At 34.7% G+C, this 17932-nt stretch overlaps 1 protein-coding gene across 2 annotated transcripts in view; it reads left to right on the top strand.

The window, feature by feature from the left end:
- The window catches only part of LOC114875760 (G1/S-specific cyclin-D2), a 60963-nt gene that overhangs the window by 8463 nt on the left and 34568 nt on the right, over positions 1–17932 (top strand). For both annotated transcript variants that reach the window (XM_029186412.2, XM_029186413.2), the window contains exon 2: positions 2647–2862. In XM_029186412.2, coding sequence (XP_029042245.1) covers positions 2647–2862 — 216 coding nt within the window. The remainder of the gene's footprint in view (positions 1–2646; positions 2863–17932) is intronic.

Raw genomic sequence — 17932 nt, 5'->3', positions numbered from 1 at the left:
TCTATTAATTTTTCGTTGAAATATTAGAGCAGACGAAATTGGAATAAAAGTAGTTTATCGTGTATTTAAATATAGCTGAATCAGTTTAGATTTTATTTAAAATTTTCTGAGGTTTCTTAACTTTGACCACGACGAAAATACGACATCCTGTCAACGATTTGTTAAGCGACTAAAGAAAAAATATATTTTTAACCCTGAAACATTTGCATAATGCCGCGTGGTACGTTAGATACTTTTTATTTTACACACAGAATCATAAGGCAATATTCTATAAATGTGTTTTCAAATGAGTTTTTTATTTGCTTAATTATAATTTTTGGGGCAAATATGTAAATTGACAGCTTCAAATCTTTATTAAATAATCAGTAGTGTATATTAATATTTTTTTATTTCTTTGCAATTGAAAAAATAAAATATTCACAATGAAATGTTATGTTCGAGAAAATTAATTATGGTCATTAATTTTAAGTATCACTGTCATTCTTTTTTTTTGTCACTGATATAAAGAGAGAGTTGGAATACCTATCGTGGCAGTAAATGCAAAATGTTACTTGATTTATGAATTAAATAAACCTTCAATAAATCATCGTACTTTGCAATTTCTGTGAGGTATTGAATTTTATGATAATGGCGTTTAATTTTAAGTTGTAATCGTGATATCCCACCACAAGTTCGAGTTAACCTTCTGTAATATTTGAACAGATGCACGACGTAATCGTCGAGGACTTTTATTTTTGCAACAGGCCGCTGATAGAACGACCTCTTTTCGCAAATTAAAATTTGTCGAATCGTTCCATTTTCAGTCAGATTTAAATTTCGTGAAGCTTCTAGTCCCCAAATTTTAGGTTCACAAAATCGTAATTTTCCAAGTTTGTACTTCAAAAAATTGCAATTTAATCAAATTATCATTTCCTGAATTTCAATTTTCACTTCATTTTCACTTCAAAACCTCCATTATTAAAATATTCCCATAAAAAGAGGATAATGAAATTCTGTTCTTCGCATTTACCTTCGAATCCTCGTTTCACTCTGTTGCAAAAATATTCCTCCCTCTTTTTTCTTAAGCTGAACTAGCGAAGGTAGCTACGCACCCTCCGAACGCGACGTTTAATCGATGATAGGGCGCAGACAATTATTTTGTTAAGTCGCTGGTACTAATTGGTCGTGGTATACGCGTCATGAAGCAATTAGGAGTATAGAGGGGTGTTGGAAAAGGGTAGCAAACGTTGGTCACGCTCGATAAATCGATTCGTATGGCTGCACTCACCGGTCGAAAGCAACCGGTGGGATTTCTCTGAACCCTCCCCAGAAAATTTTCGTCAACCCCTATATCACATAACAAGCTAATAGAAAATGACGAAATTTCTGTTTCTTTCGATAAGTTAAATTTACGTAGATAATTTTATAAACGCATCATTGTTTATTATTACTTCGATCGAAAAATGAAAATTTGGCAATTTAACTTTATTTTAGTTGAATCCTCGTTGACCGACCATGGAGAGAGTCACAATATAGTTTTGTATTTCATATTATTTCCATTTTCTAAATTTCACACAGTTCTTTTAAAAATTATTCATCTAATATATAAAACTTTTTCAAGGATTAATTAGTCGAAAATTATTTCAATCCCTCGAATTAGAATCTTTGAAAAGTCGTTACACTCTTCCCAACATTGATTCTATATTCTGGCGGAGAATACGTTGAAAACACAAACGAAGGTTCCTGACCTGTGCTCTAGAGGTGATTAATTAGCTACGATATTTAACCCTTAATCGGTATGGTGGGGTCTGAGAGTATAAGTGTACAAAATTTAACTATAATTAGGGCTCTCTATTCGGAGATTATGATAAATAAAACAGGCCGTATGTTTTACTAAATTAAAAATTTAAAAATTGTCAAAAAATATTAAAATTTATAAACCTGAAAAATTAATTAAGAAATTAAAGTATACGAAACAAATCGGAGAATACCAGATGCATTAAGGAAAATAATTAACGCAATTTGGTAAAAGATAATACATTGTATCGGAAATATCTAATATACCAAAGAGAATAGTCAATTTTTTTTTTCATAATATACATGTAAAATACATTGCAGTTCTATTGATAATATAAAGGAAAAGTATCACTAAATGATATTTCTATTTCATCTCATTAAAATTTCGTGTTTTTATAGTCAATGGTAATTTTTTATTTTACAAGACGTGTATACACGTCAACGCTCTCTCCATGGTTCGCCATTCTGGGTTCTTTTGCAATTGGAAAAGTCTTAACATATTTCTTTACAATTAATAATTATTTTTGCAATTATTCAATTTAAGTGCCAATGCAGGAAATCCGGTTCGACCTGCATTTCCTTTATTTCTCGAGCAGCCGACTATCGATGAATCCCAATGCAACAAGTTTTAAGATTTCAACCCTTAACAAAACTACTAAAATCTCTTTATTATATTGTCAGGTAGAAATTCGATTCCATTAAAATTCAGATGGAGTCATTGATAGTCGCCCAATTTCCAAGCATCTCCATCCCTTTGGGTGAATTTGTTAAAAGCAACCCCTTTTCACCCCTTTGTACACACGATACGACCTATGGGGTCGACGAGACGAAGAACAGGATTGTAATCTGTTGGTTGATGATCGGTGACAGGTATGCGAGGAACAGAAATGCCAGGACGAGGTCTTTCCCCTTTCGATGAACTACGTCGACAGGTTCCTTTCGATCTGCCCGATCAGGAAGTCGCAACTGCAGCTGCTAGGAACTGCTTGTCTTCTTCTCGCCTCGAAACTCCGGGAACCATCGCCACTCACCGCTGAGGTGCTCGTTTTCTACACGGATAATTCTATCACCATGGATGACTTGTGGGTAAGTGTTAGTAATGATTTTATTCATGTTTTTTTTTCGTGCATGCTGGATGAATTGATATTGGATTGAATTTAAAAGAAAAAAAGAGAAGATTTATATTCAAATTAAATTTTCACTGGTAAATAAAAGAAAAAATTGGGTGTCATTCCAGGCAGGGCTGAGCCTAGGAATTTTGTCGCCCTGTGTAATGATATATTTTACCTCCCCTCCCACAAATAAAACTCTTACAATGAGGTCTTAATAGATTCTAAATAGTAATTCATAAATTAATGAAAAATAATCATAAACTACATATTTTGCGGAAAGAAAGAAACGATTAATGATATAGAAATCTCCTAAATATTTTAATACATGTACTTTGGTCTATGATATTATCAACAAAAATAATATATTTTTACTACCTTTTATCATGATTTACCATATTGGAATTTCATATAGTTTAGACAAATTTTATTATCCCCAAAAATGTTCCCTGCAAATGCACATGTCGTATCGTCGATTCCAAGTGATAATTATTGTCACACTTAATATAGTCTCTTCAATCATTTTGACGATAACAGAAAGAAAGAAAATCCTGTTGGTAAGCAGTATTACCTTCCAGTGATAAAACACTAGGCGTTAATGAAAACGTGCCAGTCTTATCGTTAATTGCACTGCTGTGCACGATAAAGTCGTCGAGGTAGAATACTCGTGAGTGAGTTTTCGGCGTAGAAACATATGCTGATATCCTTCACTGTCACTTCATTTTTGGTAAAAGATCTCCGTCGCGATAAGTTAACGATAAAAATAAGTTCGGCTTTCTTCGTCGAATTGGAAAAGATACGATCTTTCGTTACAAGGAATTAAGGTGGGTCAAGGTGACCCTCCGATCAGAGTTAATAATTTCTTTAATTTAAAACTAAAAATCTATATATAGGGTAAGGAATACTTTTTTAAAAAATTTTTTTTAATTTTTGCGATGAGGTCGGGAGAAAGGGAGGGTGTGCTCCAACCTCCAAGACTTCCGTATAAGTTGTCCCTGCGGGCAAATGCTCGTTTACCAACTAATAAAAATTAACTTGGCGTTACCGACATGAATGTATTTAATTATTGGAAGATTTGAGTGCGGAGCAAGAAAATTATATATAGGGTAAGGAATACAATAGAATGCGTTTTTTAACTCTCGGACGGCGGACCATGGAGAAAGCTCCAATTTCATATTATTTTCATTTCCAAAATTTTACACTATTACTTTGAAAATTCTTCTCAATACATGAAACTGTTTTGTTTGAATATCCTTGTATGGGTCACGATTGAATCAAGCTCTACTATTCAAGGGTTAAATAAAAAAAATGTCCGAATACTTCTTGTTCTAAATAGAATTATAGTTTATTATCTAAAGAACGCATTTTATTATATTAAATATTATTATACAGGAATCGATAACCTTATGTTACCCTATTTGTTATTCGAATAACAACCTTCTCGCGAAAGGTGAGAAAAATAAAAGGACAAATTCGTTGTGCCCCTTTCTTTATTTCGGGTATATGCGATCGCGTGGCTGTTTACGATCGGAAGCAAATCGTCAGCTGGATCAAACACGGTGAAGTCAGCGGTGCGAAGTACCGTGAATTTCCTCTTGTCGTTGAAATGTATCGCAAGCTGTATCAATTCACGTGCTCGTATGCTAATGGCATGAAAGTTTCATAGGAGAAATTTACGGTACACTTCTTTCCCGACCATTTGGCAAATCGGTATCAAATAGAAAGAGAGGAAGCGCTGTTCCCTCAACGAGACCGTTAAATCGCCGAATCTTGAACCACTGATAAAAACGTGCCATCGATAACATTATCGATTATCATACGTACTGGCCTTTACGCCTGTTTTTTCGACGGACACACGTTGACGTTACAGTCATTTTATGTATCTCTTTTGTCACTCGTGGAATTTCAAGTTAACCCATATATATTCTGTCCTTTGGTTTATTTGAAGTTTTGTAAGATGCTGGGAGAGAATGTTTTGGGGATTTCACTTATTTTAATTAGGCGTAGTAGGTTCAGTCGTGGGTATGATCATTGACGTAATTTTGGAATTTGGAAATTTGAAAACTTTGCAAATTGGATATCTGAAAATTTGGAGCTTTGTGACTTTAGAAATTTGGAAACTTTGAGGTCTTGGAAGTTTGGAATTCTGCAAATTGGATATTTGGAAATTTTAAGGCTTTGGAAATTTGGAACTCTGCAATTTGGATATTTGGAAAATTGCAAATTAGAAATTTGGGAATTTGGAAACTCTGAAACTTTGGAAGTTTGGAACTCTGTAAATTTGGAGCTTTGGGACTTTAGAAATTTGGAAACTTTGCGACTTTGGAAATTAGGAACTCTGCAAATTGTATATTTGAAAATTTGGAAAATTGCTTATTGGATATTTGGAAACTTTGAAACTTTGGAAATTTGGAACTCTGCAAATTATATATTTGAAAATTTGGAAGATTGCTTATTGGAAATTTAGGAATTTGGAATTTTTGAATCCTAGAATCCTAGAATTACGGAATTTTCAAATTTCGGAATGTTGTAAATTTGAAATTTTGCAATTTCCAAACTCCGAAGTATCAAAGTTTTCAAATTTTAGAATAAAAATAAATTTAAGTGCTGAACTTCCGCAATGACCTGTATATCTATAGACAACTGAACGAACAGCTGACTCACGATTAGAAGAACACATATGATCCCATATGTATGTGTATGTGTAAACACAATCAAGCAGTACAAAACAGTAAGAGGTCATTCACTCATGGCCCTTCTCGTAGCACAACAATCGCTAGTGTAAATAATCTCCTACTGTTCGATAGTGTTTGCTATGTATTCATATGTATTCTCGTTTGTATAAGTACAGGTATTTATGGCCACGTACTCAGTTGTTCTTTCAGTTGTACAAGGATTAACCCCCCTCCCAAGCTGAATAATGAATTTTCAACATTCAAATAATTTTTGATTAAAATCGAAGAAATTCATATCGTCCCACGAATGGTAAAACGCATTTCATTTATTATCTAATCTCGCATCATCAATTCATTAAAAGTCAGAATGCGAAAGTGTTCCTTTTATCAGATAAAAGGAAGCAACGTTGTCAAAAGGATTTCGTTCGGTTACATAATAATATAAACCTATGAAAAAGAAGAATATTTAAAAAAGAAAAGAAACCAGGGTGACTCAGAGAATCAATAAAATCGAAATAAATAACAACACGAGTGTCTGAGTAATTTTTTGAGTTTTGAACTCTACTCTGATAATAAGTCTTGTGAATCATTGGCGTGAAAAAAAAGAAGAAATTGTTAGATCTTCGTCTGAAAATAGTCTTTGGAATTCGCGTTGGTTTCTTTTAAAACGAGCCATGTTGGATGTTGCAAAATTTTGCCACGAGAAACGATAGGACTTACTATATGTTACAGTTATTCAGAAAATTGATTACATTCAGAGACATTTTGAAATTGAAGCAACGACATCGCGCAGTGTCAAATTCCGCTCGACGAAAGGCAAGCATTTTGCAGACGTAGTAAATAAGAATTCTTCAGGAATCTCTGGCTTCTTTGCATAGTTGAGAAATCAGAGACGGTATGTGAAGGGTTTTAAATGGCTATGATGGCCAGTTGCTCGGCCTGAATTCCTGCTTTTCGAGCACACGAAAGCGTAACCGGGCAAGCGAGCGATAGCCTGAGCAAGCCTAAATAGATAACAGCTGATAGAGGGGCACGTTATTTAATTTTCAGCCATTCTCGAGTCTCTCAACTCTTCAGTCTTGGAAATTCTAGGAATTTTTCACTCATTTCGTTTAAATACCTCGTATTATTAATTGAGAAATTATAAGCAATGCTCGATCAGAATTGATTTTAGAAGTGTTCATTGATCTATCTATGAGTATTCTAAGCCCACCATTTATAAATTATAAGTTAGAAAAAGAACAATTTTATAATTTTTATTTTTAACAGATTTTTCTTGAGAGCAGCTGGAGTTCTAAGCACCGAGGCTTTTAATACTTGAAATCACCAGAGAAATAGGTTTCGCGATTAGTTTCTCTAATTTTGACATTAATTGCGTAACTACAGCTGTCTAATGTCTTTACTTATGTGTATCTCACAGTAAACGATGAAAACGTACGAGGTTATCAGTTTAGAAGCTACGTAAACTCTTATCGATGGATTTAATATTTAGAATTTACTATTTTAAAAATCTTTTATCGGTGTATTAGAAGAAACTATCAATGAACATAGTACATTCACATATTTTTCTTCTTTTGAATCATACAACAGCGGAATGTGCAAATATTTGCATATTTGCCCCATTTATCTAAATGACGGATGCATAGTTCCATTCTTCGTTTACGAATGACGTTGGATCATTAGAAGCTTAGTAACCTAGATTCAACATTAGGGGAGGATGGGTTAAGACGGATACAAAAAAATAGTATTTTATTATAATAATTTTACATGTTATAGGAACAAAATTATATATTTAGAAAATGAAAATAATATGAAGTACAGAATTAAATTAGAATTGTGCTCTCTCCATGGTCCGCCGTTATAGAGTTAAAAAACGCATTATATTATATTTCATACTGTTTTAGAAGCATATTTTTTATACAAATATAAAATAGAATTTTACTATAATAATCTTACATGTAGTGGTAACAAAATTATGTATTTAAAAAAAGAAAATTATATGTAGTATCGAATTAAATTAGAAATGCGGCTCTCTACATGGTCCGCAATTTAACTCCCCGTTGTTTTAGTTAATGTCTAGTCTACCATATTGAACTTTAATGTCAACTGATATGCAAAGATGGCATAATAATCAAAACTGGTATTAGTAAAAGAAGCAAAAATAGTATTCGCCATCTTGTCCTATCCTCCCCTATATTAACTTTCGGATGGCGGACCATGGAGACAGCCCCAATTCTAATTAAATTTTATACTTCACATCATTTTCATTTTCTAAATTTTACACCGTTTTGGTGAAAATTATTCTTCCAGTATATAAAGTCTTTGGTTTAAAAATTATACATTTGATTTTATGTTAATTTTCTTGTTTAGGTCACGATTGTCGTTTAAGGGTTAAATTTTCTCTAAAATTTCTCAGTGTCATATCGCACACTTGGTATCGGGCTTCCCTCAGGGAAAATAGTAATTTCCATCCTTTCCCAGGGAAGGAGGACAATTTATATAAATCTGTAATCTCCCACTATTTACACATAAATTGTTTACGCTAGAAAATTTAAACTTCTTCAGCGAGCAGAGATAAACACATTACTACATCACCGAAAAACACGAAACAGAGTCGAGCATATAATCGTCGCGTAAAACAGTCGAAACGTTGAAAGGGTAATTGCTGTTTCAAGGCCAATTTCGTCGGGCCCCATGGCAATAAACACGTTGCAGGCGGTTTTCTGTTGTGCCTTGTGCTCGTCCAGTCGTGTAATAAAAAAGTAACTAGAAGGAAAAATGAGAGGGACCACTGACTAATCATTGGAAAATAAACAGGAAGGTGGTAGCTGAGGGCGTGGTGCACCTGCACCACGCCGGAATGCACATGCACTGGCACGCGTGCAACAGGCACGAAAAAGTTTATCGATCGAACGCCGGATAAAATGACGGAATTCACCGGCCACCCCGGAAACGGGGGAACATTTCGAGGGTGTTACATGGGGTGCTAACCACCGGCGACAAAATACAAACATTTCGAGGGGTTGCTATAAAAACCCCCCTAACTTCAATTAAAATTCTTGATAAATTTTCTAATCAGTAAAGAAAATCGTGATTTTTCGGTTTAAAAATCAGTTCAAAAATCGCGACCTACATTTATTTTTAAAAGAATTCTCTGATTTCTACCTAAATCAGGATACGGGTTGAAAAATCATAATTTTATTTTTATATAAATTACAATCTTATTTAAAACAACCCTTTCCTTAAAAGAAAGGAGAGAAGAAAACATTCTGGTTCCCAAGCAACGTCAGAAATCCACGCACTTCCCATGCACCCCTAAAAGCTCGTGTTGGAGAGAAAAAAAAGTCTCGCAAGCGTACGGTCGGAGAGGGGATACGGGATTGCGCGACACTCTCTCCGGATCAGGCGAAAATACCCATAGAATCGAATTCCGGCCGGCTGTCCCGTACACCGTGCACGGTGTCCGCTGCAGAAGCCAGAGAAAAGGAGGGGAGCAGGTGAGAGCCAGGTGCGTCGATCGTCGTCGTCGGTGACGGCATCCTGGCTCTTTCAGGGCTGCACCGGGCCCCGTGCTCGAGCCAGCTGCATCTCTGAATACGAGCCACCCCTTTCTTTCGTCCACGAGTCAGGAAACCCCGCCGAAGCTAGCCTGGATACGCGGCGATCTGCTCGTGAGAGATTCACGAAGGAAGAGAGGCTTCCTTTTTCCTTGCGAACGTAGGAAGCTGTGAAAGCGAATCGGATGCATAAGAGAAGACGCGTGTTCCCTTGGATGTGGGCCAGCTGCCGCGTAATTGCCGTGAAAAGTATCACCTGTTGATCGCTGGATATCAGGTGCGACTTGAGATGATTGGATCCTCGGGCTGATCTGGATGAAATTGGTTATTGAAACTTATCTTTTTTCATGGTATTTCCTGGTGTCCTTGATCGAAGATGAGTTCAACTAATGGATATTGGTTCGTCATTTTGTCCTGCATATCAAATAATTTTGTTATTTTTCATTTTGGAAAGTTGAAATTCTGATGAAATTTCACGACCTAAAAGTATCACGAAATCACACTCATGGTATACCAATCTGAGGATCAAATACAGTGGTATCTCGATATACTATACGTCCAAACTTTTTGTGCGAATTTTGCGTCATTTTTAAATAATTATCTCAGAGGAAATTTTTTTTGTAATGTATTAATTTACAATCTGTCGTAAAGTGACAATAAGTAAATTTGTTAAATTATTACTCTTACATACAAAAGAGATGTTTTTGAATAAAAGAGGAAAAATTAATGTAGGTATAATAATATTTTTTACATGAGAACGGATTAATCATTTTTACATTACTTCTTATGGGAAAGGTTAGTTTGGTATACGTCCTATTCGGTATAAGTTCAAACATCAGGAACGGATTAAGATCGTATACCGAGGTACCACTGTATAATAAAAACGACTACATAAAAATATCATCGATATTCTGTAAGAATACAAAAAACACAAACGGATATTGGTTCTTCATTTTGCTTTGCATATCAAATAATTTTGATACTTTTTCATTTTGGAAAGTTGAAATTCTGATGAAATTTCATGACATAAAAGTATCAGAAAATCAATTTGGAGTTTGAAGTATAATAAAAACGACTACATAAGTGTTTCCCTGATATTCCGTAAGAATACAAAGAACCCCGACGATATCTAAAAAATGGTCAGTCAATTCACATCGAACGTAACCATCACCTGCTCGCTGATAATTATGCATGCAGATCTTGTCGCGTTTCCCGTATTAATAAGCCGGATTAACGAGCCAGACAACTTTTTTCCCCCGTAATTATTTCGACTTATTAATCACCAATTAATTAATCCTTTCTATGTTTCGTCGATCGTTAGGTCTCTCTGTCCCGTATAATTTCTGATTGCTTGTACCATGGATGTGTTCAGGCTCGATATAGTTGGTTGCCGATGCGGATGTTCGCGAGCCTGATGATTTTAGCAGATAACAAGCTGAATCTACCAGTTAGGCACGCGATAGTTCAGTTACGCTTAATCATTGCCCGTCTGCTTCGCTTTTAATCCTTGCGATTCCCTAAGCTTTTGAAGGAAGGACTGGTTTCCGAAGCACCTACTTTTGCTTTGTGTAGAAAATAGGAATGCTTTTTGAGACTACAAGGCGAGTAGATTTTAGGAACTTGTAATTAGAAAATTTTTCAATTTGAAAGCTTTCAATTTCAACGTTTTTCCACCAGGGATTTTTGCGTGTGGAAATTTTTAATTTTGAAGCTTTCAATTTGAAATTTTCAAATTCATGGATTTTTACCTGGAAATTTTTTTATTTTAAAGCTTTTAATTTGAACCTTTTCCAATTCTGGGATTTTCATCCGGAAAATTCTTCGATTTTAAAGCTTTCAGCTTTGAATTTTTTCTAATTTAGGAATTTTCATCTGAAACATTTTTCAATTTTAAAGCTTTTAATTTAAATTTGTTTTCACTTCAAGAATTTTTATCTGGAAAATTTTTCAATTTCAAAGCTTCCAAGATTGAATTTGTCTAATTAAAAAATTGTTACTTAAAATCGCTCAATTTGAAGGCTTTCAATTAAAAATATTTCTTAATTAAAAAAATTCAAATTGAAAGGTGTCAATTTTCAGTTTTTTGTTCGTAGAAAATGAATTGCAAAACGTAAAGATTTCGTGGACACTTCAAATTGATAGAATTTGTAAATTAATTTGTAAATGGTTTTTACACGATATCGTAAGACAGAAAGTAGATGATATAAGGTAAAAGATAGGGAAATTATGTGGTCTAACCGCACAAGGATTTTTAATAAGATCACAAGGCCATCGGCTGCATCGATGCACGGACGCGGAACGAAGCGTTCTTTTGCAAAAGCGAAGCTAGCGATATCATAGACCAGTCACGACGTTCCTAAGGTAAACCTGTTGCGAGCGTAAAATTAATAAAAAGTAAAAGTACGATTCAAATCGTCAGTGAAATTCCTATACAACCGATTTCATTTCATTTCATTATCCATTCATAATTTGTCTGCAAATATTAGTACCTATAGATTTTTTAACACTAGATTACCTTTACTTTTCCTTCCTTAGATTACTAATTCCTTCCCTCTCCACTCCTCAGTTCCAAAAATCCATATGTGAGTCCGGCAATCTAGTGTTAAAAATGAAAAAAAGGAACCATATAATAAAGGGGTAAACGTACTTTTAATTTTAGAGCGGAAACGGAAAATAAAAATTAGGATTAAAATTGATATTATGTATTAAATTACATTAATACGAGTGCATACTGACGTTACTTTAGTTTCTTCTCAAGAGATTCCTATGCAAATCACCAGAAGCTCAATATGAACGGCTTGAGCAAAATTCGCAGTAGATAGTACCGTTGGTAGTCAGACAGCCGTCTTCGAGAACTCTTATCTCTTGCTTGCGACACGCTTTGTTAAGCTTGTTTCATTTCCTTCTCAATTTATTTTTCAAAGTTACGTACCATCATTAATATTATAGCATTATAATACATTTTTTAATTTTGATATATTTTTGTAGCTGAAGGGTTAACGTCAACTATTACTTTATAATCCTCAGATGTCGGACCCTGGAGAGAGCCCCAATTTTAATTTAATCTTGTATTTCATATTATTTTAATTTTCTAAATTTTACTGTTTCTTTTAAAATTATTCTTTTTATATCTATAATAATCTTCATGACGGACCACGAAAAAAGGCCCAATTTTAATTTAATCTTGTATTTCATACTATTTCAATTTTCTACATTTTGCACCGTTTTTTTTAAATTATTCTTCTTACATTTATAATGATCTATAATAATCTTTATGACGGACCATGAAGAAAGCCCCAATTTTAATTTAATCTTGTATATCATATTATTTTTATTTTCTATATTTTACATTGCTTCTTTAAAAATTAATCTTCCTATATCAATAATGATCTCGATGATATTTCTTTGCATCACTCATGTAAGTGACCATCTGTCATTGCAATTAAGGGCTGGAACAGCAATCAATCAAATTACAGTACAGAAAGTTGTTGCTTTCCACCTGTTTTGCTTTTTTATCCTTTCTCGACCATTTCTTTTCCTTCGCTTACCATTGTTATTCTTTTGTCATGGGTTGAAAAGCCTTTTTCTTCTTCTCCCTTCGGCGACCACTGTTTCCTGGCATTTAAATTCCTCGTGGCGCGTGACGCGTATGAGAACAACGTTGTACGGTGTCATTGATTAAATACAAACGGCGTAAAATGGGTCTCGGTTGGACGGAAATCGAAGGAAAATCAGTAGCTTTCGATTTAAACAAAAATATCTAAAGAAAAAAATAAAATTATAATTTTTTATCCAACTCGCGAAACTACCAAATTAACTGAGCTGAAATAGCACACTCTTAATTAACTCAGAAGTTCGTTAATCGTCCTGATACACGAACAGCGGATTAAATTACGAAGGAAGAAAGGTGGTATTGCAAGTATACTGGGTCATTATCGGCACATGCTACAACCTGTTGCAACATTTGTAATGCACACCTTGCAGCCCTTGGCCAATGGAATGGTGCGTTGATCCTCGACGTGGCCTACCTTAAAGTAGCCGCACGACAGGTGCTTCGTTTTCTGCCAGCAGGTCTTCGTTTCGTTGGAATTGGGACGAAAGGGTCGGCAAATTGGCGAATGAATAAAAATAAAAATATACGAGTATTAAATCGACCCCCATAAGTCGCGTGAAATTGAATCTACCAAGTTAATTGCTGTTTTGGCATTTACTGCGACTTCGTTTTCAACTTTGTATCTCCTTTTGCCGAACTTCCAAATTGATTTTCTTTCTTCTTTTATTTGGGAACTGATCGAACGAGGAATACTTTATTCGACGTGGTAATTAAATTTAGGATTTATTTTTCAAAACCAAAGGATTTTTACGAAAATCGGAGTTCCCTAGGGAAAATCGCGATATAGAGAAATCAAGGATTCTCAAGATCTTAATTTTTACAATACTCAATTTAAAAGTAATTTAGAAACGAGATAATGTAGTTTTTAATGATTAAATATTATAAAATTTAATATATGAATAATAAATAAATATTGATTCAAATTTTCCCGCGTAAACGTTTACGCGCTTGTGATAGGGCTATGGAATCTATATATAGGGAACCGCCTTCCCTACATCGGAGTGGCCTAAGGCCTAAGAGGGAGATTGCGAACCCGGGGCTTCGCCACTTTTCCTAGGGTTGCCTGATATGATCGCAAGTGTATTAAAAGATAAGTTTGATTGAATTTTTGAGGTAAAATTCACATGTAGTTTATTTCCTTTCACCAATTTATCGATGTCACCAATTTATTTGAGCGGACAGGTGCATCGATTTCACTGCAAATTACTCAACGGTATCATGAAAACTGATCAGAAATTCAGGGAAAAAGTGGCGCAAATTCTGTGTTCAAATTTATGAACTAAAAAATTGGTACCACCTAAGTTTAGGAGGGTAGTATTTAAATTATTATACTCTAAATTTACAGGGGTGTGAAATTTCAAAGTTTGTACAGCTGTAAAAATTGAGAAATTTCAAATTATCAATATTAGTACTTTCTAAGGCTCTAATTCTCTGATTCTAATTTTTAACATCTTTAAATTCATCCGATTCGCTATTTTCATGATTATAATATGAAGTACTTGCACTCGAAACTGAACGCTCGTGGAATTTGCAAATTTTTCTCCGACCTCGCAAAAAGCCACCCACGAAGCGACTAAGAAATTTGTAAAAAGACGTTGAAGCTTCATCATCGAGCTACGTCACGCCTAAATTTCCGTCGAAGGCAACGATAAAGAGTACGCTCGGCTGTGTACCAGGCAGAAAAGCGAGTTTATGCAGCCTCCGGCTGGTCACCGCCCCCGACCGACTTGTTCACGTCGAAACTATTTCTAATAGTCGGCTACGAGCCGACAAAATCGGCTCCGTGACGGCTCGAACAATAGGCAAACCTGGATGAATTAAGGACAACCGAGAACCATCTTAACGCGAGAAACGTCGCCCCTATTGTGTGTTGACTTTTCTCTTTCCACCTTTTCTACCACTTTTTTCTTTATTTTTAAGCAACGACAAATGCTGGACCTCAGTGAAGGTATGTCGAAATGAGGATTATAACGGGTCAGAGAACGGTAACTATTTTCTTACAGTTTGTAATTGACCATCTGAAAGGTGTAGACATTTTAGCTGCTGTTGATAGAATTCTTAGTAATCGAATCTTTTTACAGCGGACCATGTAAAGAGCTCGAATTTTAATTTAATTTTGTATTTTGCATGATTTTTATTATCAAAATTTGACAATGCTCTTTTAATCCTTAGGTCAATCGTGACCCAAACTTATAAAATATATGCAATAATATTAATTTGCAATTAATTTAAGATTGGAGCTCTCTCTCTATGGTCCGCCGACCAATAATCAAATCTTTTTACCCTTGGACGGCAGACCATGTAGAGAGCTCCAATTTTAATTTAATTTTGTATTTTGCATTATTTTTATTTTCAAAATTTGACAATGCTTCTTTGATCCTTGGGTCAATCGTGACCCAAACTTACAAAATATATGCAAGAATATTAATTTGCAATTAAATTAAGATTGGGGCTCTCTCTGTGGTCCGCCACGGAGAGAAAATATTCCTTCATTATACGAAACTGTTTCATTAAAGAATTATACACATACCTCGCATAGTTTAGCTATATATGTATACTATTAGTAAAACACGTTGATTCCCACAGTAGAAATGGCCATGTGTAGTCAGACACGGTATAATTGTAATTACTCAGGATGCAATCAATTCAGTTCTTACATCAAACTCCCTACTTGCTATCCAGCATACCATGGTATTATTCAAAAATAAATAAATTCTTTAAAATAGATGGTAAACGAATTCAACAAAATTGCGACAAATAGATTATAATGGAAATTTGACATACAAGAATGAATAATGTCTACCTACTGTAGAGATGAAGACATCATTTATGAACGCGGTATCTACATATGTAGGTACCTTCATTCCCTTTACAGAGATGTTGCATAAAGATGAAGAAAGCGGTAGATGATTATTTCTCGTATGCAATTTAAATTCATACATAGCCACAATGTGACAGCTGTACGTAACGTTAACTGTGAATTTTAATGATGAATTTCCATGGTATTGTCAAAGGAACGATGATTGTTCGTGTAGCATCATTTTAAATTGACATTTATGCTAATCTGACCTAATTAAAAATTCATTTTATAGGCTTCAAGTTATAAATATGTATTCGATTGAATTTGAGAAACGAATGTAAAAGTTGCATCAGTTTAATCATTTTTACAGCTATTTACAAATAAAATGAATAATAATTAGTGATAATATAGGTACTAAGAAATTTAAGTGTTCATTTATTAACATTATGTTTAAAATACAATGAACGATATGTAATTCTGTTAAATTGTCTTTACGTTTAATATCTACCGCAATGTTGTTATCTTCGAAGATAAATACTACTGTGTAACTAGCGTTGGAAGAATTCAAATCTCAGAAACACAATGGCGATGGTGAACGCGTAAAGTAGAGGCAGGGTCGTTGAAAAAGAAACGCGTAAACACATAAAACCGCTTCCTGCAGGTTACAATGCGTTACGAAATGTTAACGAAGCAATCTTTGCTCGCTCGTAAAACGATTATTTTCGTGGTCGACCCCATTGTTTCTCACGCGACAATATTCGCCAAGGGGGGACACGCGCGAAACATTAACCCGCCTCCTCGAATTGCAAAATCTGTTTCTACTTTCTGTCATTTTTTGACAATCGTACGTCAAGCTCGTTTAGTTATTGACATATCTCCATTTTAAATGGACACTGAAGGGTTGTTCACAAAAGGGAGGGAAAATTTCAATTCTGGGTAATTGAATGGAGTAAATCAGATTGAAGAAGAATGAAGAAATTAAATGTTGAAAGCCTTGTTATTATTTTGCAAATAAATTTATTGCTGCTATTAATTTACACCTTTGTTGGCCGAACTTTACTTTGGGGAACGCAAAATTGTTGATTATTTTTTATATACTTTGATAGTATTTGACAAATAAAATCCAAGAATATCAGTTTTAAACTCAGGAATCCACTAGTTCAAAAGTTACGCGCATAGAAAGGTAGGTATTTTTAGTGTATTTTGGGATGAGTTTCCGAATGGCCTCACTAAAATTGAGAACTTAGGTTGGGTATATAACCTAAATCGACTACTACATACCGATTAAAATTAGTTTCAGAGCTGGATATCTTACCGTTTTTGAGATATCATGGTAAGAAATTTTTGTATAATTTTGGGACTACGTATGCGCTATTCGATACTGCGCATACATAGAACCTAACCTAACCTAACCTAACCTTACCACGATATCTCGAAAACGGTAAGACATCCAACACTGAAACCAACTAATCGGTTTCTTGTAGTCAATTTAGGTTATATACCGAACCTGAGTTCTCAATTTTGGTGGGGCCATTCGGAAACACAGCCATATTTTGAGGTTATTTTAACGCCATTTTGACGGAAAAACCAAATAGTGTATTGTCGCTCGGTACATGGGTTTTAAAAATATTGATTGTTGAGCTTGGTCATATATTTTCTAAATTGAATATTTTCAGATGATTCCTAAGTACATTTTCTTCCTTTTGAATTAAGTATGTTCAATGATCAAGTCACGTGTAGATAAAGACATTTGACTTTTCCCGCCAAAATAGTCACCACCCACGTGATCTGCTTACAGGCAGTCCGCTGATTGGACGAATTATGGGTAAAAATTAATATGGCGTCACAGTAACTTTTTAAAATATGCTAGGAACTTTATATAGGTGTAACTTTTGATTAGGTGAATCCCTGAGGTTAAAACTGATATTTTTGGATTTTACTCATCAAATACTATTGAACTGTGAAAATAAAAGTTAACAATTTTGTGTCCTCCAAAGTAAAGTTCAACCGAAATCAATAAAAGTCAATAAAAAATATAAAAGGTTCATTCCAGTTTACTCTAATTCAATAAGATTTCGTTTCGTCCACTTCACCTTGAATTCAATTCCGAGGTAAAAGGAACTGGTGCTTTCAATGAACGAGCAAAGTGTTTCAACACGTGGTTGTCAGAGCCCATAGATCCAGCAGAGATACGTCACATCCGTATTCGAGGCCGAAAGGAACGAGGACGAAAAGAATCGAGCGGCTGTTGCTCTTAGAAGTTAGAAAGCCAATTCCTTCTGGCATATCTGGCCTTGGCTCGATCAATATTTACGAACATCCGGTTTACGAAGATCAAATACCCAGACGTGCCATTTGATCGAGCTGCCACAAACGATCTTGTGACAAATAATACTCACATA

Source organism: Osmia bicornis, chromosome 8 (genome assembly GCF_907164935.1).
Source record: "Osmia bicornis bicornis chromosome 8, iOsmBic2.1, whole genome shotgun sequence".
Classification (NCBI taxonomy): domain Eukaryota; kingdom Metazoa; phylum Arthropoda; class Insecta; order Hymenoptera; family Megachilidae; genus Osmia; species Osmia bicornis.
Note: the sequence above shows the minus strand (reverse complement) of the source record. Positions and strands in the feature narration are given on the sequence as shown.